Raw genomic sequence first — 27,081 nt, 5'->3', positions numbered from 1 at the left:
GGGAGAGACATTCACAGATGAAACACTGAATAAGATCCAGGCCCTGCCCTCAAGATGCTTACAGTCTAGTAGTAGAAACTGATAAATAATTAGGCAATTATAATTCAGAGTGATCAGTGCCACAAAGAGTGAAGTTCAGGATGCTTTGAGAACACATGGGAGGGACACCCACTGCATGTAGGGGTTTAATGAAAGTGTCCCTGAAGAGGCAATTTAAGCTGATGATGAAATCTAAAGAGGAGATATATTGGGAAGAGAGAAATATTTCTTCATGTTTCCTAAGAGGTATCAAGATGAAGAAGGAAAAGCACATTGTGTTTCAGAAGTGTTCCAACTCCACTGCTGACCAGCATCTCCAAGTCTCAGTTTCATCATCCTTTAAATGGGAATAATAATTCTCTGGCCAATTTTATGAGATCATTATGAGGATCAAATGAGATAATGCATATGAATGTGCATTACAAACTGTAAAGTGCTGTATGGGTAGATACTGTCCACTTTAAAAATTGTTATTTGCCTAGGCCTCAATTATCCACTAATTGGGCATCCACCATAGACAATACACAGGGTGCCGGGAGTCCATTTAGGGGTACACTGCCTCACCCCCAAACAACACAGCCTTATCTAGAACATACGTACTAACAGATGAAAAACTGAGACCCGGAAAGGCTGATGGGCCCAAAGGTCACCTGGTGGTTAAGGGCTGATTTTCATCACATACCCTGTCTTGATTTTCATCACATACCCTATCTCATCTACTTGTTCATTTTCAGTCTTGTGATTTCTGGGTTTTCTCTGCTTATAACTTGACCCTCCGTACAGTCAGACCCGGTCTTTCCTGAAGGCAAGAGGGACCCCTTCTCTTTTCCCTCCACCACCTCACAATGAGCATAGTTTTAAGTATTCAAAAGAGTTCAGCAACTTCTTGGGTTAATTGGGTACCTGGTGAGAAATCTGAAAAGCAAGTGTTTTCCAATTAATTCAATTTAATACATAGCTGTGAAATGCTGACTCTATTCAAGTCACTGTGCTAAAACATAGAGCGTGCATTTCAGGGGACTGGAATGGTCAGGATGAGGAAGGAGGAAAGCGGGAGGGAGAGGAGCAGATACATCCTCTGAAAACTAGGCTCTTCCTGAGTTATGTCTCTGGTGAGGGGTGCTGGGCTTCCAGTTGCTTTTGTCTGGGTCACTCTGAAGCAGGGATATATTTTCTCTCATTTCTTTTTTATTTTTTTTCCCCTTTTGTCTTTTTTCGTGACCGGTAACAGGATCCCAACCCTCGGTGTCGCGCCCACACCACGCTCAACCAGTGAGCGGACCGGTCTCTATATGGGATCCCAACCCTCGGTGGGAGTGCCGCCGCGCTCCCAAGCGCCGCACTCTACCAAGTGCGCCACTGGGCCGGCCCTCTCATTTCTTATTTAAAAATCAACAAGTGACTCTAGGCAAAATTAAATCCTACCTTTCATTTGAAGTTACAGAGCACTGATGTCCTGAATGCCTCCACATGAGAGGTAGTGAAGTGTAGTTGTTAGAGTTCAGGCAAACCGAAAATGTACTGTTGCAACTTTTCACGGGTGGTAGAATCTTAAATTCTTACTAAATAAACCTTGATTTAAGATTTTGTAGGGATTGTGAGGACTAAATTGACATAGTCATTCCGTTTAGAATTTGATTTCAAGTATGGTTTTGTGTCCCAGGGGACATTTGGCAATATCTGGTGACAATTTTGGTTGTCACAGATGAGGATGGGTGGTGCTATTGGAGTTTAATGGATAGAGGCCAGGGATGCCATAAAACATCCTACAATGCACAAAACAGCTCAACACAACAAAAAGTTAGCTGGCCCAAAATATCAGAAGTGACAAAATTAAGAAACCCTGGTTTAAACACTGTTATGATATTTTATAATGCATATACTGTATGCATAAGATAGAAATAAATGCTACCCATCACATACATAAATTATCACAAATTCCAAAAAGAATTTGTAGTCATGAAAATTTTCAGTAACTAACGTAGAAAAACTATGTCTGGTGGGTAATAAAACAATAACATACTCAGAGGATTTCCATTCTTAGAGCTATAGATCATGGTAATAAAGTTAAATTCTCAAAGAAAGTTATAGCAAGTAACCCCCATTACATCTGTAAATGAATTTAAAATATAGGCAAAAAAAAAATCTATGAGCCTGTTGAAAAAGAACAACTGCAGTATATATTGGAAACTGCTAATGAAAATAGATATACAGATCATGTCGATAGTCTGTAATCTGATTGCAAAACAATGGAGCTTAGTGATATTATAGATCTCCTGATTAAATATTTAGCTGCACTATTTATCTTTATGTAGCCAGTAGCTAACGCTGTGCCTGGCATGTAGTCAGGGTTCAATAAATATTTGTTGGCTAAACAAAGGAGTGCCAGAGGTTTGAGCGGAACTTCTTTGATCAGTGATTTTCATATTATCTGAAATTTTTATCCCCTTTTACTAAACAACAGTAACAAATTCATCAAATTTGAGATTAGGTCACTGATAACCTTCACCTCGCATATTGCAGCTCTTTTCCAGGCACTTGGACTGCTTGGGGGCAGGATCATGTATTATTCATCTTTTCATCCTTGTACTTAACATAGTGCCTGGCACATCTAGGGACCTGATTCATGTTGTTGAACCTTTGGTTTTTTTTTTTTTTTATTTATTTTTATTTTTTATTAGAGCCAACCATGTTCACTTCCCACCTACCTAAGCTGATCTCATCTGTCTCTCATTCTCAGGAGATGCCTTCGCCTCCTACTTGCTGGACTCTGAAGGCGATTCAGCACAAGTTGAATGGATGCCCTCATTTCCCATCCTCTTCAATCCCACACTCTCCTTGGCTCTTCTCTTCTCTGTTGTCCTGGCTGCTATTTTCAGGAAGAGGTGTCTTCCTTCTTTCTATTTTTTGATGCTCTTAATTTAACTGCTGCTCACTCCCCTGAGATCAGGCAATGTGGTGCAGTGAAAGAAAAGAGGGATGCTTGAAACTTTTTTTTATTGCTGGATGTGTGACCTCATGTGAGTTACTTTATTTTTCTGAGACTCAATTTCCTTCTGTCACATACGAGTGAGAATAATAATAATATCTGCACAAATATTTCAAAGGATTAATTGAGATAATGCATATGAAAGTGTCTTATAAACTCTGGACTACTCTTATGATTATTTGCAAATACTTAAAAGACATTTTCACTCTGCAAATTTATTAATCGATGATATGTAAAATGTAAACTTAGAGTTTATCAATATAGCTAAGTTTCCTTCTAAATTTGTTTCACTGGAGACTTTGACGTACAAACTATTATGTCATTGGTAGAGAAGTCGTTCATTTCATGGGGCTCACTAACTAGGGCTGCTTAATCTCAAAATGCTTCGGAAGCCAAGAAATCAATTATGCAGTATCCACGTCCCTGCATCCAAGAAAAACACAGCTTATAAAATTAAAAACCCATGTGTAGACCGTGGTGTGGATTAAAAGTAGTCAAAGCTGTGCAGAGTGTTCCTGAATTAAGAATGTTGATAGCCATCTGAGGAGCCTGATGGGATCCATATTCATAAGCCATAACTGTGAACACATAAAGGGCCCCATCCTCACTCAGAAGGACAGAGTTGGGAAGAAACGACTAGTCAGGGATCCTAGTTCACCTTCTACCTCTTCGTCTGAATTCTTAATACAGCACATCGCAGAGAACTGGTCTAAGTAGATACAGTGCCATTTGTGGCTTTCAATGAAGAAAACTTAGAGCCAGAAAAGACAAAGCCCCAGGGAGAGTGTGAGGGAGGAAGACTTCCTCTTCGGTCGTGCAGGTTTTCCTCAAGCCTCTGGCATCCCCGGCTGCTGTTTCACACGTATTATCTAACAGTGGCGGTTACTGATTTTACTGTCATAGCATTTTGCATATCCCACAGCATTTTGCATATCGTTTTCTCCAGTGGCTCCTTTTCATGTCTTCAGACATGACAATTTCTCATCTTTGAAATCCTTTTCTGACTCTGCTGCCTCTCCCAGCTTTATCTTAGCATAACTTCTTTTGTTATTAACAAGATTCTCAAATGAAGGACCCTTGTCTCTATTTCCATTTCCCCCAACATTTGCTCTTTAACCCCCCACAACCTGGCTTCCTTCCTCACTCCTCTGCTGTAGCTACATTTCTTAATTATCCTGCCAGTCAGCTCCTTTTCTTCAGTTCTCAATCTGGTAAACTTGGCAGCAATTTCTACTCTTGATCACTTAAAAAAAAAAAAAAAAAGATAGGCATCTTTTCCCTGATTTATTTGGGACCGTACCACAGGGATTTTGTCTCTGATGTCAAGCAGACCAAAGTTAAAATTCCAGCTGGAGACAATAACAGCATGGATCAAATGGGCAAATGTCTGTAAAATGCTTAGCGTAACACACAGCACATTGTAAATGATCATGAAATGTCAGTTATTATTATTACTATTACTACTATTATTTTGAATGCTGCTTCTCTCTGGCCTTTGTGGAATCCTCTTCTCCACTTCTGTCCTTTCCTAGGCTCATTCTGTAGACTTCTTTCCTTTCTCTCTTTAGAGCTGCTATCCATCTTCATATCTTTAACTGCCTTTTCCATGTGGGAGATTTAAATCCAGGAAGCCTCCAACTCTAACTTCTTCCCTGAGCATGAGCATTTTGTATAAAGCCCCATTAGAATTGTCATCACATTAAATCTGACATGTCTAACACTGAGTTTTTCTTCCCGTGTCCAGCAAATCCTGTTGACTTTCCCATCTTTTCAGCGAAGAAACCACGCTGTTGTCCTCTCAGCCCTGAGGCTGCCACCCTCTCTGACTCTTCCGTTGTTCTCTTCACCACACTAGTGTCCCTGTCCTGCTTTGCATCCTAACCTAAGATACATAACATCTTTCAAAATGTGACAATTAGTGAGTGACAGACTTTTTGAAATAAAAAATTGTATTTTGAGAAAAAAACAAATGTGGAGAAGCATATCAGACGTTTTTGGGGAACCTAGACAGTCTAGGAACATCTTCCCCTTGCGGCTGGTGACCCAACTTGCAGGCAGAGAGCCCGGGAGCACAGGCACAGCTCTGAGTGCCTCTCTTGCTAAATGAAATGCATAACAGTCGAAAGGCATATACAAAATTCAGTGTTTTTCTTGGTAGTTCCATTTCAGAGCCAGAACATTTTCTGTATTAGTGATAGGATGGACTCTGGACTGGGAGCCAGAAGGCCTGGGTTGCAGTGCAGGATCTGCCAGGCTGAGAGACCTGGGCCTAGTTTCCTTATCTCTAAAACGAAGAATTTGGACACGATCAATTTTTATGCTTATTCCATTTGTAGAACCTATTATTTGCCTAAGGTCTATAACTCATTGTGATATTCTTGATATTATCCTTAAAATTATATTGGGTAAAACCGCAAATAATCTGAGAGATGCAAATATAATTTGGTACAGCTGCAAATCCAGTCACTTCTCTCTTCTCTTCCCTAAGTGCCTAAGAATAGCTGAGATAGCCTTAATATTTTGTCGTCTATTATAAAGAGTAAATGTATGTACATTAAAAAATCTATATACCTTTCAACTTATTATAGCTGAAGTTCATTTTTCTGCAAACAGAACATTTGAATGTACTTTTATACACTATGGAGAATATCTAACAATCTCATGGTGACTTTAAAAGGCACTGCATTCCATCTCGCTTTGGAAACAAACCATGTGGTTACTATGTCCACAAGTTGAAACGTCCCATCAACAGATTTTTATTGATGATGGGGAATTCCAGGCTGGTGAGTGGGAGAGAACAGACTGGGAGCTCTTTCATAATCAGTGGTTCCCTGGCTGTTGTTATAACTGTGGCTTGAAAGAATTCTTTGTTCTTTGTTTGGGTTTAGCAAACACTTTGGGACTTTTGGTGGCAGCTGGCAGGGGCTCAGATTCATAGAGTCATGGAATTCTAGCTCTGATGGCACTGTAGGAGGCAGTAGAGCAGGAAGTTAGGAGCATGGCTCTGGAGTAGATAATTTGGGTGTCAATCCCGGCTCCACCAGTAAGTTTCTCATTCTTTAAGTTTCCTTTCTATGCCTTATAAAAAAAGAGTAATACTTTATATCTCACAAGGGTATTGCAAGGGTTTGATAACAAAGTGCTTGGCATAGTAAGTACTGAACACATTGAGGTCACTATTATTATCAGACAATGCCCTTATTTTACAGAGAAGGAAGAGAGGTTCAAGGTCCCATGGTGAGTCACTGGCAAGTCCAGTGCTGGAAGGGACCACTCCTGACACTCTGTCCTCCTCATACCTCTTCCTAGTTCTTTGGAATTCCCTGTCCTACCACACTCGCTCATCAAATCTGAAATGGGTGAAGATGAAAAGGGGATGACGAAGCCGATTCATGGTAGTCACCCATCCCTCCTGTACTGCCTCCGCTGATCGTTCATTTCTACGTGTCTCTTGCACCTATGCCTGCCCTTCTATACTGTTACCACCTTCAGTATTTATAGTCAACATCACGTCAAAAGATGTATCACCTTCAAGTAGCCATTAGTAACTTCTAAAGGCACATAGTTTGATAAACAGAGGGGTTTCTTGTTTGCTTTTTAAAGAAAACAACTATCATTGTATGAAATGGTATAATATCTTTGACTTCACTGTCTCCTTTCTCCTACCGCATCCACTGATAGTTACCTAAAGAATAAGCTACACCCTCCATGATGGCTGGAACCTCATTTCTACACCAGTGAATGAGTGCTACATGCTGTTTCTGTCTGAGCGGTGTGGACTCTGGCAATCCTATCCTTCAGGGGAAGCCGATGGTACTTAGCACCACGTTGCAGGCTCCCCCTGTCCTGTGCCTTGCCTACCACTCCCGGGTCACTGCCCACCAATTCTGCTTGGTTGACTTTCTGGTAATAATGGATAAAAATAACACATAATCAATAGGTCTTAAAAAATGAAAAATCATCAATAAAAATAAATCATAAAAAAGAATAAATCGGGTTCTCCAAATATGAGTACCTCAAGTTCCTTCTAAGTCTTCATTTCATTGTTCATAGTTTTTGATTCCCACTCTTGGAAATAGTAACTGCCTTTTACTGTATGTCTGGCATGTTACTTGCCCAGGGTCACCTCATCATGGGCCAAAATTTAAACCCATGTAGTCTGATGTAAAAGCCTCGGTTCCTGGGCTCTGCTCTAACTTGCTTTTGAAAAGTGAATACCTACCCATTGTTGACAATTTTGTTCAAGCTGTCCCTCATTTTCAAAAATTAGAAAGAATCTAGATGTTGATACGTGTGGGATTGGTTAAATAAGTAAAGATATATCTATTCATTGGAATAATATATAAAATAAAAAAATTAAAATTCATTGACATGGAAAAATAAAATATTGTCGGGTGAAAAAAGTTTGTAAATTAACACAGCTAGTGGAAATACTTGCCTCCCTTTCATATTTAAAATATACATACATCTATCTAAAGAAAAAAATCTGTATTATGCAACAACATGGTTAACAATGTGATTACTCTGTGTTATGAACTTAGAGTTTGTTTCCCCCCAAATTCATATGTTGAAGCTCTAATTCTCAATGTGATGGTATTTAAGGGGCTGGCCAGTTATCTAGTCGGTTAGAGCACTGCCTTGAAACACCAATGTGATGGTATTTGGTGATGGGGCCTTTGGGAGGTAATTAGATTTAGATGAGGTCCTGAGGGTAGGGCCTCTCATGATGGAATTAGTGCCCCTATAAGGAGATGATATAGCTTGGATATACTTGTCCCCACAACCTTTGTCACCACAAAGCTCATGTCAAAATCTCACCCCCAATGTGGCAGTGTTAGGTGTTTGGGTCATAGGCGCAAATCCTTTATGGACAGACTAACGCCTTCCCTTGGGGTTGGCAGTGATGAGTGAGTTCTCACTCTATTAGTTCCCACATGAGCTAGTTGTTTAAAGGACCCTGGTGCCTCTCCTCTCTCTTTCTTGCTTCCTTTTGCCATAAGAGGTGATCTTGTACCCACCAGCCAGCTGTTCTCTGCCATGAGTAGAAGCAGCCTGAGGCCTGCCGCAGATGCAGCTGTCCCAGAATCATGAGCCAAATAAGCCTTTTTTCTTATAAATCACCCAGTTTCAGGCATTCTGTTATAGCAACACAAAAACAGACTAATACAGGAGAGATACCAGAAAGCTCATGTGTTCTCTCTCCATGTGCACAAAGAGGTCATGTGAGCATACAGCAGGACTACAAGCCAAGAGAAGAAGCTGCAGAATGAGACCAACTTTGCAGCCACCTTGATCTTGGACTTCCCAGCCTCTAGAACTGTGAGAAATGAATTTCTGTTGTTTAAGCCACTTACTTAACTGTTACCTTGGGAAATTTACTTGCTCTCTTTGAACTGCTTTCTACATCTGTAAATCGGGGATTCTTTCTGCAGTGGAAAAGGTTAGAAGAAATACTGCATATATATGGAAAACAGCACAGCACCAACACCATAGTAGCTGCTCCACAAACACTAGTTTTGGCAGTTCTAAATCTCCCCCCAAATCCCTACCTCCCACCCTATTGCCACACAGGACAGCACTTCTGCATAATCTTCATACATGGTGGCAACAAGGGCATCTAAAGCCATGCTTGTCTAGAGGTGGAGCTGAGGCCCAACAAGAGTCGGTGGCATGTCTGAAGCTTACCGGTCTCTGAAGAACAGGAGTTCCTTTCCCAGCATTGTCACTGCATCAAAGTATGAACTGGAGTCACAGAGATCGGGGATGGATGGCCTATGAGGGGGGCCAAGGGGCACCGAGGGTTTTCCCAGGAATGTTTTCCGAGGTCCTAGGATTCAAGGTGATCTGGTCAAAATAGAAATGGGACTTTGGAGTTTGAACACCTCTGTTCTAGAGACTTGGGGGAGCTTGTACACTTTCCGTCTCTATATGTGATAAAGAGCATGGCTGTCGATGACATGTAGACATGGGATGGAAGCCTGGCTTCCCTAGTTGCTGAGTTGTGTGATTTGAGGCAAATAATTTAACACTTTTTTTTTTGTCTTTTTCGTGACCGGTAAGGGGATCGCGACGCTTGGTGTGGTGTCACCCACACCGCACTCAGCCAGTGAGCGCACCGGCCATTCCTATATAGGATCCGAACCTGCGGTGGGAGCGTCGCTGAGCTCCCAGCACCACACTCTCCCGTGTGCGCCACGGGGCCGGCCCATAATTTAACCATTTTAAACCTCAGCGTCCTCAATTGTAAATAGGAAGAGGTAATAATAGTACCTACCTCAGAAGGTCATTGTGAGAATTAAATAATGCCTGTAAAGTACTTAGTAGAGTGCTTGCTTGGCACAAAGTAAATGTTCAAAAAATTGGTTGCTATTACTTTATTGTTATACATATTTTGTTGATCACTGTTGGTGTTCCAAATCAGAAATGTAATTTAACAATTGCCATGGATTATTTCTTTGTAATTGAGTTATTTTTTTCTCAATAAGATTATAACTTTCTTGTGTGTGTTCCTATTATTTTTATATACTCCTTGGCATCTGGCACTGTGTTTAAGCCTTCTATGAGGCACCCAGGAAAGACTGGGTGAATTCTTGTGGAATTGATACACACTGAAGGTGTTGTTTGAAGGTATCTTCTGCTGGATCCTGTTGTAAAACAGAGACTCAGTCCTTCAGAGAGCTGTTGGTGAATTTTCAACTCCTGCTTTGCATCTCTGAGGACTATCTGTCAGCTGCAGAAATATGAGTGGGCTGTTGTAACCAGAGGAGAGAATCAGGAAAGAAGCGAGACACAGGGAAAGGGACAGGGTCAGAGAGGGGTTGAGATCAGAGATGGAGTAGGGGTTAGCAACGTGGCGAGGATCACAGGTGGGGTGAGACTTCAGGAGAAGATCAGAAAGTAGAAACTGATCAGATCAGAAAGGTAGGGAATGTCAGAAGTGTCCAGGTGGCTAGAGGTGGGTGATGTGTATGCTCCCTGGCAACATAAACCCATGTTTTCACATTTCATTCACTTGTGTAAAATTGGCAATGTCAAAATATGTGCTTTGCCTCCCGGCCAAGGGACAATGGCTATCAGAATGGCAGTGACTTGGCGGTGCACAACGATCTATAAGGGCAAGTATTTGGACTTGGCTCTTCTTGGCTGCCCATGGAAATTGCTCCATGTTGGAGCTCTGCCCCCAGATGTTCTGGAGCTGAGTTTGTAGAATGGAGACATGCACAAAAATTTTTTCTGTCCCGCAGGGTGGAGCAGAACTGGTACCTACCCTCTGTTGGAAATGGATGGAGCTGGCAGAAAGGCTTCTTTGGATAAAACCTGTCTTTTGTACCTCAGGTGAAATCTGTTCAAGATGTGTGTGCCCATTTCTAATCAGCCAGATGGTCTGGCCAACACACAGGAAGGCACTGGGGGTCTGGGCTCTCCAGGCCCTTTAGGCTGGCAGGAAGGAGAGAGGCTGTGGCAAGCAAAGGATGAATAGCCAGTTCTCCGAGGCTCAGGGGAAAGTCAGTTATGTAGATTTTTTCTGCCTTTTATTCATGAATGAAAAATTGCCAAGATTCCTTCTTATGAATTAATAGATTTGTTTTTCCCTTAAGGAAAATTGGATATCGAGTTTCTAATAATCCCTATTACCTTTTGAAAGAATTACACTTGAGGTAATTTTGACTATCTTGGGATATTTCCTGTCTTTGAACCTCAGCTTTCTAAGGCACGAAATGAGGAAAACATTTCTTTCCCTACAGCTTGTCCTGAGGATGGTGTGGAATGACACATGTGAACAAGTTTTGTAAACTGCAGATTGGTCTATACAGCTGAGTCATGGAGTTATTATCATCATCACTGCTATTTTTAGGGAGATATGGTCACTTATCTGCAAATGGGTGAGCACCGTGTATAAGAATTAGAAAATATAGTCATCGTCTCCTAGTGTGTGAATCCTGACCTGCATTAAAAAAAACAGATAAATGACTTTGTTTTCTATGGCCATCCAGGGACCAATATGCTCTGGAGGAAAGATGTAAAATTTAATTGCACTTCTTTTTTTTTTTTCCTTTTTGTCTTTTTTCGTGTCCGGCAACGGATCGCAACCCTCAGTGTCGCGCCCGTACCTTGCTCAGCCAGTGAGTGGGAACCGGTCTGTATGTGGGATCCGAACCCTCGGCGGGAGCGCCGCGGCGCTCACAAGCGGCGCACTGTAGCAGTGCGCCACCGGGCCGGCCCTAATTGCACTTCTTAGAGAAGAAAGCAATATTCATAACTGGTGAATAAGCTCTTCACAAGAAGGCATAGTTGTGGCTGTGGTCTCTAGCTTAATCTTTACCTATGCAGGTAGCTCCTGGAAAATACACTTTCTTTAAGTTGGAGACTGAATGAATGTCAGTTTCAGGGTTCTTGTCACTTTTCAGGGTTTTAAAGAAGTATAGCGATCATACCGTACAGTGCCTGGATCCCTTTCACATCATCCTTGGGGAGGTGGAAGTCGTACGGATCCTGGTACTTATAAGTTGGGTACATCAGTGCTGATGGGTCTGTGGAATGGGCCAGGCCCAGTGCATGGCCAAATTCATGAGCAGCAACAGTAAACAAATTGAAACCTAAATAGGATGAGAGAAAAAAAAAAAAAGACAACATCAACACGGGTTTTTGTTTTCTCCATCTTCTGTCTTTATAGGAGAACTTATGCCCAAACCACAGTTAACTCATCTCCTTTTCATAACTGGACGATTCAAAGGTTGGTAGGTTATTCTGGCACTTAGCTTTGTTGACTTTAGTTCTTTTCCCCTTGGCTAGAAGGGGATTCTGGTGGGGGAGGATGAAGATATAAATCAATCCATTTTGCTCATTGCCAATGATACTTCGTAGATGGATAAAGAAGGACCTTAGAGCTAAGAGTGGCACTGATATTTGGCAATAATACATAGATTTAGACCACAAATACTTTAGTAGTTCCCTGCTATTATAGCTACTCCTCTTTATCCATACATGTTTCACAGTGAAGATTTCCAGATGACTTGCATGATATTCTGAAACCTTTATACCCATCCCCATCATGCTTCTCAGGAAAGTACTGATTCCCTTGGGTCATTTCTGAACGTAGCCTGTTTGCAAGTACGAGTGAGAAACAATAAATCCTTGTACTATGTGGTTGAAGGAAAAGAGAGCTGTGTGTTGAGGAGGGGATTGCTGGTTCTTGAGAGTATATGCTATGAAACAGAGATCAGACACGTCTACAGCACAACTGGGGGTGGGTCTTTTCCCTTATGGTGTTCCCTTTTGGATTTTTGGCTTACTTGTTTTTCCTAGCCAGCCCCCCAAGTTAAAGGGTGGCTTGGGACGTTGAACCTCAAGGTTTCATGATGGAAGCCCAGAAGAAGGTACAATATTTTCCAGGTTATGGTGAATTGTGCATATATACCATTCTTTCCCATAGTCCACTTCTCAGCATTGTCGAAATGTGTATCTCCTCCCAGGCCTTCTCCAGGTGCAAATGCATGGGCTAGCGTCCCTCGAGGCCCATCGAATGGGTAGGAATCCCCGTGATCTAAACAAATGGGGAGAAATGCCAACAGGATTGAGTTCTTCTAGCAATCTTGAGGGGCACATGACATTACAGAGAATGGACAACATTTTTTTTTTTTTTTTTTTGGGTGGCTGGCCGGTATGGGGATATGAAGCCTTGACCTTGGTGTTATCAGCAGCACGCTCTAACCAACTGAGCTAACTGGCCAGCCCTGGATAACATTTTGAATAGCACCGACACTTACATTTACTTTTCAATATTTATTTTTAATGATAGGAAGTTCCCAGTCGATGAGTAACTACCCATTGAAAAATAAAAAGGGCTATTTTGTACTTCAAAGATAGTAAGCCCTAAAGATAAGAAAACTTTTTTTTTCTTATTGTCTTTATTGTGACTTCTGTTAACTGACACATAGTGCATGCACTGTGGACTGTGTTCACTCCATGCATTACAAAAGGAGAAAGAACAGAGAGACATTCAATAGCAACCTCATCTGCTGATCAGAATGTGAACCTGTTGCAGAATGAGCTTTCAAAATACGATTCAGCTGAGGTGCTGGTAGTAAATTGAGCATGTGTGTGCTTTCTGTTTTTCTAGCACAATATAATACAATTTAAGGAAGTGTCAAAAAGGAAATTTCTCTGTAATTTTGATATGCTTTCATGCATAAAACTCATGAATGTAGCAAAAGTGATTATAAAATCCTAACTTTTAAAGCTTTACATTTTTTTTTGTTTTATGATCTATATTTTAATTTATAGCTCATTACAAATTTAGTAGAAAAGGAAGAAGAACAAAATGAGGGATGTAGCAGAAGCAACATTTCACAATTTTTTAGAATGTTAGTGAGGATATCTTGTTTTTTTAAAAACAAACAAACAAACAAACAAACAAACAAAAACAAAGTTCTGGCATGCCACGCCTCAGGTTTTAGTGGTGTTCAGTCAGGTTGCATGTCCTGAGGACTTAATGCAGTGGTGGTACAGTCACTAGTCAGCTTGTGTGTTAGGAGACAGGACACCAGCTTGAAAGATGGAGAGAACCAGACATTAACTCCATGGCCCCCAAGTCTGCCCTGAGTCACACTGTCCTGCTACTTCACCAGGGGTGGCCTTTTCCCCCCAGTAGGAACAGAACCTGCCATGGACCAGGTTACACCCAGGGCCATTTCTAAAGGGTTTGTACTCAGGACCTGCTTGATCTTCTCTCGCCTAGCTCCTAAGCATGTTTTCCCCCAGTGACATCGAGTTAAAATTAAGATCAGGACTTGAAACGACAAGGACACTTAGAAATGTGTCTGTGGAGGGGAAAAGGCAGGGCTCTCACTTACCTTGACTGTCAGGAAGCTGAGAAGGAAAAGGAATTTCATGGGCCATCTGGCCTTTCCTTTATCTACTTCCCAGACATGTTTCTCTGGGGACTCAGAGCTCTGCACCAATCCCTGTGCAAACTTATGCCTCTACTCCCTAGCAGGATGAGAGTGGGTAAGAGGAAGGAGTGGGTAAGCTGGAGGCAGGACCTCACATGCACTTCCTGAAAGGTAGTCTGCATGTGTGGACTTCCCTAACCATTGCTGCAGGGGGCAAAGCTGCATCAAGGTCTCCGTGGAGTTTATTTCCTTCAGGGAGGATTAAAGATGGGAGATTCTTGGCCTATATGGAAGGGGGTATAAAATGATGAACATGACAGGAATGGGAGGTCAGGTGGCCTCCTAGACAATGGGAAAGGCCAGTCTGGCAGAATGTGTCCCCTACTGGGGCAAAACCATAATGAAACTTGTTACAGTGACTGTACTCTATAGCTGTGTCTAATGATGACAGGAAATGCTAAGTACGCCTTTTTCTTTCTTTCTTTTTTTCCTTTTTGTCTTTTTTTCATGACCGGCAACGGATCGCAACACTCAGTGTCGCGCCCGTACTGGACCGGGACCGGCAACGGGATCGCAACTCTGGGTCTTGCTCCCGCACCTCGCTCAGCCAGTGAGCGGCCGGTCTGTATGTGGGATCCGAACCCTCGGCGGGAGTGCCGCTGCACTTCCCAAGCGGCGCACTGTAGCAGTGCGCCACTGGGCCGGCCCTAAGTACGCCTTTTTCTATTTTCTGGCCAGGGGAAGATCGTGACTTGACCGTGGTCTTGGCCTCTGTCCATCACAGCACTGTGTGGGGGAGGACTGTGCTGGTCACTTGGATTAAATATGCAGAAGAAACTGGTGGAATATTCTCCTTTCGATTAGTAGATGGAACCAAGAAGCAGCACAGTACCTCCAGTTTCAAAAGATATCATGATATCCGCTTCTCCTGCGAGGACTCTAACAAAGTTCAGAGGGACAGCGCCACTCCAGGCCTGCAAGGCCATCTCTACTGCTTTGTCCACCTCCACAGCACTCATGGAAGGTGTGTATTTGGATATTCTGTGAAAATAAGAGGAACAGGTTTTCCTTTCTGTAAATGCTCCCAAGTGAAGAAGGCAGGAATTATGTTATTGGTTGTATTAAAAATAAAAATGTTGAACATAAATCTACAATTTAGTTATTTTCCTCTCAAACAAGAGTTCTCATTTTGCTTTTATTTATTTTAAATTGCTGCATGTTAAACAAGAAGAAGAATGAAAGGGAGAAATAAGAGGGCACTGAGGTACTGAAAGAGTTTGGCTTTCGTTGCTATTGCACTACCATTAATTAAAAAAAATAATCCTTGTGTAATGTTACAGGTAGTAAAAAGTCCATTCCTTAACGTGGTTTTCATTGAGAGAGGACCTCTTTCTCCCCGAAAGGGACTGAAAATTTTCAGTTATAAAATTACACACGTGGAGTTTTGAAGTTTTGCAAATTCCCATTCAAAGACCATCAGGATTTCCCCAGGGTTGTTGGGAAATGTTTTTTTCTTAAAATAATGCATTCTTAAAGAGGAAGTGTTAGCTTTAAAAAAGGATGCTCACTGGGACTGAAAAAGGGTTGAGCCTTTCAGCAAGTCCTGGTGTAAGAACGACATTTGAAGGCAGAAAAATGTAGCACTTTTTGGGCAAACATAGGTGGAGAAAAAGCTGGTGGTTTTCTAGAACTTTCTGCTCTGGAGCCCAGGGGCTGGGATTTTTGTTAGCAAGCAAAGGAAGGTCAGGAGAGAGAAACTTTTTCCTGGACGTTGGGCTGGGCTGGAATAATGGATGCAAAGTGAGAAGCTAGATCTCTGTGAGTGCCAAACTTGGGAGCAGGGACAGAGCCTACTTTCTTTTTTTCCAGCTCCTAGTCCAGTGCCTTGCACATAGTAGATGCTCAGCAAATGCTTGATAAATAGACGAGCTAATGAATAAAAGCCAGTGGTGTTGGGGCCTACTCAGTGGTTCTCAAACTTTAGGACCTGTCATAACTATCTAGGAAGCTTGTTAAATATACAGGTGTGGTTCAGAAATCTGCATTTTAATAAGTATCGTAGGTTATTCTGATGCAAGGGATATAATTTCATTTGGAAACCAACAGCAGTAATCCTGGGGTCCCAAAAGGAAGAATCATATTCCACAGAGAAGATGGTAAACAGCTCATTTCAGGACTGGAGAGGGAAGAAACAAGGAGCTCCTTCACCCCAGGGGTTGAGGCCAAGAGGAGGGAGCTGTAGAGTTGAAGAGGGAAACCAGAAAGACCTTCGAAGAGACTATTTAATGCTTTCAGAATATGCCAAGCCCCTTGTATAACACGAGTCTGTGATTTATCACAACTCTAGATTGTGGGTGCCTTGAAATCCCCTCACATGTTGGATAAGTCAGCCATATCTTTGAGCTGACTGTGTGTTGGGCTGGAGAAGACAAGGATGGAGAAAAGAGAAAGCACCAGAAAAGAATATGGAGAAGATCCTGGCCCAGGGTCTAGAGACTGATACAGCAATAGTAATAACAGCTAATATTCTTTGAAGACAAAGTATGTGCTAGATGTTGTTCTAAGCCCTTTCTGATGCAGTATGTTAGCTAATCCTCACAACAACCCGCAAGAGGTAGGTTATAATCATCATCATCTACATTTTCTGCTTAGTCAGGATTTGAGCTCTGTCTGTCTGACTCCAAAGCTTATAGCAGCACTTAAGCCCTGTGCTGTGTTCTTCCTTTTTTAATCTTCTGGGTTATGTTATAAGAAGTTATTCCGAGATCCAGATACAAAGATAGCCTCTAGTGTCTTTTTCAGGGAAAGAGGGCAGGTGAGTTATTTGGGAGCAGGAGTGGGTGGGCAGTGTGGGGGTGCCCAACTTATCGCCAGGATATTATGCCTCTCCAAGTCCACATTATCTTGATCTGTGCCCTTTGTCTTCACTGTACATAGACTAAGATTCTAGGACACAGTTTATTTTAAGAAAATTATGAAAAGGCTCTATAGATTTATATGCATTTCTCTTATCTCCTAATAACTTGCGTGCTCAACTCCTTAAGAGATTTTTCTTTTCCAATTGCTTTGATTTTTTTGTTCAGAGCGCCACCTTATGGATTTATAGGCTCATGGCAGGTAACGAGTGGCCAAGCCGAATCCCCTGGCGGCTGGCTGTGTTCGCGCCCCTCGTTTGATCACATGGACTCACTCGTGTGCTGGAACAGTTTAACGACCGCTTCTGGAAGGAAAAAATAACCCTCCTGATTTGTATGGTTCACTGGTTTCTGCGTTGTAAATACCCTCACTATGGCTAATCTCAAGCCACCAAGTTGCCATCACTGAATGCGACGTTGGGAAGAGAGGAGCAGGAGCAAACCACTGAGTAGTGTTTCCACTATGTGGACGAAACAGATGTAATAGCCTCATAAACACAGATAATGAGATGTGGAAAATAGAAAGTGATATATTTTCATTAGCTTTATTTTTTAATATGATTTATTTAATTGTAAGTTTGCATAATTTAAATTTAACTGGCTGTGTCTTAGCAACCAGCTCACAAAGTTCGTGGAAACTTAACAGCTGGCTGCGAAATTCCTGACATTATAAAGATTGGCTCCTGTGAGCCGTCAGGAGCCAGCTCCAGCACACCACTGCTGGCCTACTGTAACAGTCCAGCCTTTCTCCATCTCCAGGTATCGTTCAGATGGACTCATTCTAAAAAGGCAGTCTGATCCTGATCCTGGCCGGGCTCTCCATTGCCCTGGGATGAAGTCCAAACTCCTTCACATCATGTTCTAGCCGCCCTTCAGGCTGCTTTGACGATCTCATTAACCAGCATTCCCCTTCTGGCACCCTCTACTCCAGTGCACGCACCAGGCACTGTCGGCAGGAATGCTGCCCAATGCGCCAGGCCGTTCCACTGTCTGCTGCTATTTGCTTGGTCTGCTTTTCTACTTGGAAAACCCCTGACGTTTGCAAGGCCTGGGGCAAGATTACAAATGGAGGCCACTCTTCTCTTCCCATGCTGCATCCATCTGGCATGAGCAAGGCCCACATAGGCAGACCAAGGGGCAGGTATTGTAGATGGCCCACCCTTGGTGGAAGTGACCTGGTGAGTAGGACTATGCTGTCCCCAGAAGCAGGTCAGGCTGCTGGGCTCGGGAATTCCAGCTTCTGTACTCAGAGCATAGGGAGGAAGGACAAAGGTTGTGGCTGGGTGTGTCGCCTTGGTCTACACTGGATGAGGCCAGAGGATGGGGGAAGGGGAGGGTACCAGGAGAGGGTGGCAGGAGATTGGGGCTAAGGGCGAAACTGCTTCTACTTTGCCAGCTCATATCAGGCTCAGATGTCACCGCCAGTTCCTGGGCAACTTGGTAGCTCCCTCTAGATTCCCCCCGCACCAGTTCTCTGTTTACACCTGTGGTTTCACACTTTTCACACAGAGCTGGAGCTATCTGTTTGCATGTCTGTCTCCCGCAAAGGACTATGAGTTCCCTAAGGTCAGAAAATGTGATCTATTTACCTTTATAGCTCCAAAATTGAATGCCTGTAGTAGGCACTTAATACATCATCAATAAGTAATTTTCAGAGTCAATGAAATAACTTATTAATAGGTGAGTTTATCTTTTTTAGTGGGCAGGTTAAGAAAACTGGTTTGTACTGTCAGGACATTAATGCTAGACAACTACTTTCCTTTGAAGATTAATGTGATGTTGCTAACTAGTAAAATTGTGTGTAATGTCTAAAATGGCCAGTCATTATGATAATCCTGAAATCACATTTTCTGGTGAATTGTCCATTGTCACTGTCTAACAGCTGGCCCTAAAAAGTTCTTACTCTTTGTTGTGGTTCTAAGGAGTCATAACTTTTATACAGATCAGAGGGAAGACATTTTTTAAAGAAGAGAAGAGACCGAAGGTGTTTCTCTCTGAGTTTGGAAAGACTCGATCTCATTACCTGTATGTCAAAGTATTTTTTTTCCATTTGGGTTCACCTGGGAAGAGGCGATAGTTTGCCACATCAGGAACTCCACAGCGAGGCCTCTTCATCACATCCATGGTGGTCTGGTCTAACTTTCCAGTGACTTGGAGGCCAAAGAACGCTTGCAGCTCCTTGATCTTCCTCACCATGGAACTGCCCCCTTTTGCAACCATCTCACCAATCTGGTGTCCTCCTTTCTTTGTGTAGTACTTGTCAAGATACGCCTGAAATGGAGAGGGAAGCTGACACTTCCAGGGCATAGTCTGGGAAATACTCATGCTCAGGTAAGACAGGAAACAATATTCTTTTTTTTTTTTTTTTTTGTCTTTTTGTCTTTTTTTCGTGACCGGCAACGGATCGCAACCCTCAGCGTCGCGCCCGTACCGGACCGGGACCGGCAACGGGATCGCAACCCTTGGTGTTGCGCCCGCCCCTCGCTCAGCCAGTGAGCGGCCGATCTGTACGTGGGATCCGAACCCTCGGCGGGAGCGTCACCGTGCTCCCAAGCGGCGCACTGTAGCAGTGCACCACCGGGCCGGCCTGGAAACAATATTCTTAATGTATTAAAAATAGTGTGTAGCTTAGATTCCCATTTTTGGAAAAAATTAGACATGTTTGCATAGATAAAGCTTTGATATCCCAAATTATTAATGATTGTTATTGGGTGGTAGGGCTTTTAGATTTTTTTCTTTTGTCCATCTGCATTTTATAGCTTTTCTGAAATGAATATAATGAATATGCATTTTTGCCTTAATTTTATAAAAACTATGGCAGGAAACTGATGTGAACATTTTTCCCATGGATTAATTATTTGTTATTGAAGTTATTTATCCAACTTGCAAAAAAAAGGGCTAGCTGGTTTCTTTGGTAAACAGTTATTGGTATCATATTTTCATCATGCATAATGTGAATCAGTAGTTTTTAACTTTCAGAGATATTATATTCCAACTCTCATCCTATTCAAAGGCAGAGGGTTGATCTATTTTTCAGCTGAGGCACTTAGTTCAGGTGTGCCCCACACATTAGGTGAACTTTGTTTCCAAGGGACAGGTTTTCTAGGGCCAGCTTTTTATCTGGTGAGGCAAATAAAATGAGCCGTAAATTATAAGGCTTTCATGTGTATCTAAAGACTTAAACCCTTTAGTATAAGTTGTTCAAACACTTCTATGACTCAGGACTGGGATTAGGGTAAAATGGATGAAGCAGGGTTATGCAAAAACAGGGTTGAGGCCTGCTTTTGGCCCAGGAATTTTACCTATGTGACTTATTTCAGGAAAATAACCGAAGAGCAGCTAAAGATTTACGTATTTTCATTTTATATAATTTTATATTTATATAGTAAAGTTGTTCCTCAGTATCCTTGAGGGATCGGTTCCAGGACTCCCTCACAGTACCAAAAAGTGCAGGTGCTCAAATTTCTGATATAAAATGGTGTAGTATTTGCATATAATCTATGCATATCCACCTGTAAAACTCATCTCTCGATTACTTCTCATACCTAATACAATATAAATTCTATGTACATAGTTGTATTGTTTTTATTTATGTATTTTTTGTTGTATTGTTATGTTTAATTGTTTTTTTTCCCCAAATATTTTTGACCCACAGTTGGTTGAATCCTAGGATGCAGAAGCTGTGGATACAGAGGGCCAACTGTTTACAATTGCTTATTTATTAGATATAAATAAAATATCATTCACCTATATATTAACCATATATATTATGCAAATTATTTACTTACGTATTATGCACACATTATATATATATAAAAATAGTGAAAAATTGGAAGTGACTTTAATGTCTTAACGATAGGGGATTTGTTAGATATATTTTGTATATTCATGAGATGCATTACTAGACCTCTACTAAGATCATACTTTTGAAATATAAATATTTAATAGCATCGAAGAATGCTCTTAATATAATGGCAATATACCAAGAAAAGCAGAGGAAAATCTTTATGCAGATTATAATCACAATTCATAAATAAACCAAACACACAGAACACAATAAATAATGAAAAGGAAGCATTCTGAATATTAATGTTGATTACCTCTGGGTTCTGAAGTTTGGGTGGCTTAATTTCTTTTTTACCCCTTCCTATATCCCAAAGGTTTCTACAATGAACATGGACTGTTATTTTTTTTTAATTGGTTATGAATATTCATGAGATACAAAGCTGATTGTCACCCCTCGTGCCCGTGATGTGGGGTAGGACTGTTATTGTTAAGGAAAAAATAAAAGGAATAAGTCTTACTGTTTGGAGAGGGTGCACTGTTTCCTCACTGCAGGGTCAACCGATCCTTCACTCCTGCCCTGCGTGTGAGAGGACCTTGCTTTTGTGGTAGTGTCTCTTGTAAAAATTTTAGGTGAGATGAGAAGCCAAGGGGAGGAAAAGGGAGAGGCAACCACATGGAACCCAGAAGAGGTGCTCTAAAACAAAGGCGTGACTAGATGGTTCCATTTCCATCTCTGGTCAGGCCATCTTCAGTGAACATTTTACGTTTCTGATCTTTTTTGCAAGATGAAGTTGATTGGATGAGTCACTCCTGTTTGCACAAGTTGACGCTGTGATAATGCATGTAAGTGATCATGTCTGAATTTTATGTACCTCAGAGCCAAGCTTGGGGATAAGAACAGATGCTCCACATTTCTGAGACCATTTTGATTTCAAATATTTTGTTCCCTGTTAGATTATGTGTTACACTCCACATTGTAAATTTTGTTTCATAAAATATGATCATATAAGGGAAGCTGCTCATGATAAATGAAGTGGAAAGCATGTTCATCACTACTGTTACAGTATGAGCAGTGTATATAAACAAAAGTGACACGTATAGTCATAACTCAGGATGAGGGTGAGGACAGTGGTGGGTCACCAAAAACACAGCAATTAAGATAAATATTTTAATGCAAAATTTTAAAAAACCAATATTAATGCAAAAAATCCATGATAAACAAAATTTTGAAATTTTAAATAAAGACAGGATTCATTCTTGCCTCTCTTGCCTCACCCGAATCCTGGCCCTGAATCATAAAAAAGTGTTTTGATAGATATAGGAATTAACAATGGTTATACCTTAATGATGGAATTAAGAGTATTTCTTCTTTTTTTGTCTTTTTCGTGACCAGTAAGGGGATCACAACCCTTGGTGTGGTGTCACCCGCACTGCGCTCAGCCAGTGAGCGCACCGGCCATCCCTATATAGGATCTGAACCCGTGGCAGGAGCGTTGCTGCGCTCCCAGCGCCACACTCTCCCAAGTGCGCCCCGGGGCCAGCCCAAGAGTATTTCTTTTTAATCACTGAGTTTTATATATAGTATAACCTATATATATAGGCGACTGGCTGGTATGGAGATCCAAACCCTTGACCTTGGTGTTGTCAACACCACACTGTAACCAAACAATTTATATAACCAAATGTTTTTTTGGTTAAAATATGCATAAGATTCTCGATCTATGGCACAAAAGGTTTAAGGCTGGTTATAGTAAGTAGGATTAAAACAGTATCTTCTAATAAAGCAAAAACAAAGATGGAAACTATTCCTACTTAAAAAGAGAACAAAAATTGGTTACAATTGGTGACGTAAGTGAATTGTTCCCTACCGGGTGCTCCCGTGGGACGTGGTTCTTATACTAGTAAAGCACCAGTTACATTGCACTATAAACCACCCTCTCCACTGATTTCTTGTCACTCTCACGTACTCAGCTGCAACCTTCTTCCTTTTGGGGACCGTGACTCCTTCACAAATACGGCTCTGTGCCTGCCACAGTACTAGGCTCAGAGTAGATGCTCAGTAATGTGCGAGCTCTTTTTGTTTAGGCAAAATATGAAAATAAGCTTCTTTGAAGAATTATCATGTGTCCTGAGAGCCCAAAATTCTGTGAACTTTCTGGCCAAAGTTATTGACAAGCGTTTGCAGACTTTTCTGAGTCAAACTGCTCTACCAGGCACTTAGAATTGCTTTTGTGTTATATTCTAATGTTTGCATGCAGTTGGCTCAACACTTAATATTGGCACAGGGCCAAAGATTTCAGGACTCACCAGAACTGTCCCATTTGCTCCTCATCTTCCCCACTCCCCCACTGTTAAAATCACAGAATTTTAGGGTTGATTATCAGGTGGTACTCTCTCTACTTCTTTTCCAACATTTGACAAATAAAAATAACAGAGGCCCGGAGGTCCTTCCGTGCAAGCCAGTGGCCCAGGTCTCCCTCCAGACTCCTCATTCAGTGCGCTTTCCTAGTGTCCTTCCTGAGAATTGAGAGTTTAGAGCTCAGACCTAAGTATGCTTCTGGACAAGGTGAAGTTCAAGGTATGGTTTCTTCAACATTTCTCTCTTTTTTGGCTAAGTCATAGAGATGGAATTGTGAGAACTTTCGATGCTGTCTGAAAAATCCTAGGTTGTAGTCTGGGCTGTTTCACTGACAAGCCTGGGCAATTATTTTAATTTCTTGCTTTCAGCTTTCTCATCTATGAAATGGGGCTGGTTTCTGTCCAACTGACCACACTGTTGTGAGGATCAGTGAGGTCCTCAATGTGAAAATGCTTTTAAATTTATCAGAAGACTTTAAAATGCCCTTTTACTCACTAATTCTACTTCTGGAAACCTATCCTGAAAAAATAATTGTTTAGTTTAAGCTGATGTACAAAGATGCTCACAGAAACATTATTCATAAAGAAATAACCTATTTCTTTAATATAGGAAGTGGTTAAATAGATTATAACTCACATATACTCTGGAATATTTGTGGCTTTAAAATAATGTGATAAAAATAGTATAAAAATAAAAATTTTCTTATGAGAGAATAGTGAGAAAAGTAAGAACCAAATTTTGAAGACAATAACAACTAAAAATAATCTTTATCACAGAAAATAAAATGGTAGTAACAACACCTGAATTTAATAGTTTGTATTTGAAAGGTTGTATTTTTATTTTTTGTTTTCTTTAATTATGAGTTCATATAGTAATAAAAAATTGTTATTTTAAAAGACAATTAAAAAAACCTGTTTTAAATATCGTATTGATGCTACTAATTTTTTTTTTTTTTAAACAGGCAGAAAAACCAGAATAAAACCCTGGACTATGAGAAGAGGTAAGCACTTTATTATTTTTTTTATGTATTAAAAAAAGCCTTTTATGCAAATTGGCAAATGAGAATTTAAAGGAGGCAAGTGGACATTAAATAAATCAACTAGAACCTGTTTATCTTTTTAAGTGTAGATTCTTGTGTCCATGGGTTTTGGAAGAAGTGCTGGTGTCTGGGAACATGGCCTGCCTGGTGTTTCCAGGCACAAGAAGCCATTTGCTCTCAGCGAGTGAGTGATCTAGAAAGAAGACAGCGGTCTCTGTAAGCACGTTCTCTGCTTAGCCTGCATCAGGCTCCTGGGCCTCAGATGGTCCGCAGGCCTGGCCTGTTCCTGGGCTCAGCAGTGCCCTCTTCCGTGATCTCTCAGCGGTGGTCTGAGATCGCACCCCGAGCTCCTTCACTCTGGGGCTGCCACGCTTGCTGTTTCCACTGTCTGGGCTGCCTTGTGTTCAGGTCTTCACGTGACTGACTGGTCCTTTCACACATATCAGATTCATCTCAAATGTCGCTTCCTCCACGAGGCCTCTCTGGACTACTATGTTAAAAATGTCCCTCCCCTGTGTGCATTCCCCCACTGCCCCAGTCACTCCCTATCATCCTGGTTAATTTTTCCCCAGTATCACATCATTTTATGAAATAATCTTGTGCACGTATTGATTGGCATGTTTATCTCTTTCTGGCACCTCCCCACTGGTTCTGCTGTCCCCATGAAAGCGCCCTAAAGGCAGGGACTTGACTCATTTTGTTCCATGTGTTCCTCCAGCACAGACACATAGCAAGCATTCAGTAAATGAACCTAAGCTGCCTATTTTCATGCTGTTCTTGTTTGTGATCTTGTAAGGTGGATAAGGTTATTACACATTTTTCTAAACTATAAGGTGGGACATGAATCCCTTCTAGTCTCTGGGACCCACTTTAGAGGTCTGGCCAAATCACGTCAGCCTCCTAAAGAGGGATGAATCTCCCTGCCCAGTGCTGATGACCAGGACCATTGCTGTGTGCCAGGTGACAAGATGTGGACAAGGTCTTTCTGAGTATGTCATAAGAGAGACTGACTTATTTTGGAGAGGAAGAAGTAAGGAGTTACTAAAGGTCCCCATCATTCCAAGGCCACCCCATTCTTTCTAAACACATCTAGCTGATCCCTGATCTGCTAGGCCAGCAAGAATAGCTCCTTTAAAGAGTTTCTGGCCTCATTCCTGCATAGACTGGGGCTGGCTATTTTTTTTTCCTATAAAGGGCCAATGATCAATATTTTTGGCTTTGCAGGCTATATACACTGCCATTGTGGTACAAAAGCAGTCATAGACAATATGGCGATGGCATATATATGGTTATGGCATATAACACACATGGCCAGGTTTGGCCTGTGGACTGTAGTTTGCCTGAACCCTTGACTGGAATCAGGGTCTCCGGCCACCTCAGATCTGTTCTGGCCTCAGCATGGCCACCCTTCTGAAGGTCACAAAACCTCTGTAGCATCTGAATCAGAGTGGCATGAGGCTAGGTGGGGGAAATTGCATCTGGGAAGAAAGAATACGAACTAGATGGCACTGATAAAACACAATTTTCAATAGATCTCAGTATTCTGAGTTCTTTTGAATTTAGTTCATCTAAAAGTGGGCTCAAGTCAAAGTTGAATTCAACAGGCCTTTACTGGGCATCTACCGTATTGTCTATATGCAGGGCAGGGTTGCTATTCAAAATGTTTACTGAACTGGTGTAACAGGGGAGCTGACCAGTGAGAATGAACTAGTGGTGGAAACAATCGGTCCCTATGCCGGTGAGCATGGGTGAAAATTAGCTTTACAGTGCCATGGCCCAAGCAGTACCAGGTGCAGCCTGGCAGTGGGAAAGCGGCCCCGAGGCAGAGCTGGTCATCGCAGAGTTTCTAGAATTTTGACAGGCTCTTGAAAGAGAGGCCCATGTGCAAAAACATCTCCTCCACATATCTGCCACTAATGTCAGAAATTCCATCATTGGAAACCAATTTCTTTAGGTTAAGGATTACTACCTTCCTTCCTTTAATGCAAAAACACTTGGAAGCAAATACACATTGAATTATTTTGGGTTATGAGGTCTTTGCAAAAATTGTAGTATGAATTAACTAGATCAGATCCTTTCCAACAGTCAAATGGGAGAGATATTAAAAGAAGAAAATATAGAATGTGTAAGTAAATAAGGGTAGTTGGGGAATATGCTTTAGAGAAGAAAGCCCCTCAAATGAGAAGCAGTTGACATCCAGGAAAAACTTTGTCCACTTTAAATTTAGATCAAGGTTATCTCGAATACAAGAGCCATTAAGAAAATGTGAACACAGGAAATCCTTTTTGTTGAGACTGCTAGAAAGCTTAGTACTAAATTCACAGCCTGCCTTTGGTGTGCAACTTTTATACCTCGGTTTTTATTTTTCTACCTCTATTTTTTTTTTCCTACATTATTCCTCAAATACTACTTTTGTCGTTTTGTATTTTATGTTTTTTACAAGCCACCTTGAATTCTGCATGAAGCAAGATACCTAGGTAGATATATACTCCTTTATTAATTCAGTTATGCAACACATGCCTTAATATGCCCCAGACATCAATCTTAGACGGATAGGAGATAGCATTGAGTAGATGTCGATGGACTTATAAAATAATTTAAAAAGAATGACAGATTTTTACTTATTTTCTTATCGTATGCTATGAGGTTTTCTGAGGCAGGAGTAGGAAGAGGGCAAAGATTCACAAACCTGTGCAAGGTGGTAGTTGTTCCTCAAGGTCCTGGGGGTGGCTGCAAATAGGGAGGGGGCTGCAGAGGAAAATTTCAAGGCTGTGACGAGGAGGACAGCGATGCCAGATGCAGGGAGCACCCTCATCTCCTCGAGGTAGCTTGGTAATTATATCAGCCTGGGGGATGGCAGAGACAGTGCACATTTGCACTACGACCCTGAGCTCCTTTTATAGAGTCAAACAGGTCTGGACCCTCTGAGAAGGATGATTCATGTCTCAAATGGTAATTATACAGCTCATTTCTTTCCCTGATGACGGGGCAGCACAACTGTACACAGGCATCAGGGAATGCTTCATTCTTTGCAATTTATCAGGTGGTGAAAGAAGAAAAAC

General features: G+C 41.6%; 1 protein-coding gene across 1 annotated transcript in view; it reads right to left on the bottom strand.

The window, feature by feature from the left end:
* Positions 1–26,841, bottom strand: part of MMP20 (matrix metallopeptidase 20) — a 45,580-nt gene extending 18,739 nt beyond the window's left edge. The window contains exons 1-6 of the mRNA XM_008579626.1: positions 26,709–26,841; positions 18,859–19,106; positions 14,813–14,961; positions 12,447–12,572; positions 11,464–11,625; positions 8,714–8,855 (exon numbers count right to left, since the gene is read on the bottom strand). Coding sequence (XP_008577848.1) covers positions 8,714–8,855; positions 11,464–11,625; positions 12,447–12,572; positions 14,813–14,961; positions 18,859–19,106; positions 26,709–26,834 — 953 coding nt within the window. The 5' untranslated portion in view covers positions 26,835–26,841. The remainder of the gene's footprint in view (positions 1–8,713; positions 8,856–11,463; positions 11,626–12,446; positions 12,573–14,812; positions 14,962–18,858; positions 19,107–26,708) is intronic.
* Positions 26,842–27,081: the final 240 nt, after the last annotated feature.

This window comes from Galeopterus variegatus, unplaced genomic scaffold (genome assembly GCF_000696425.1).
Source record: "Galeopterus variegatus unplaced genomic scaffold, G_variegatus-3.0.2 Scaffold1932, whole genome shotgun sequence".
NCBI lineage: Eukaryota > Metazoa > Chordata > Mammalia > Dermoptera > Cynocephalidae > Galeopterus > Galeopterus variegatus.
The sequence above is the reverse complement of the archived record's forward strand: the minus strand, read 5'-3'. Positions and strand labels throughout refer to the sequence as shown.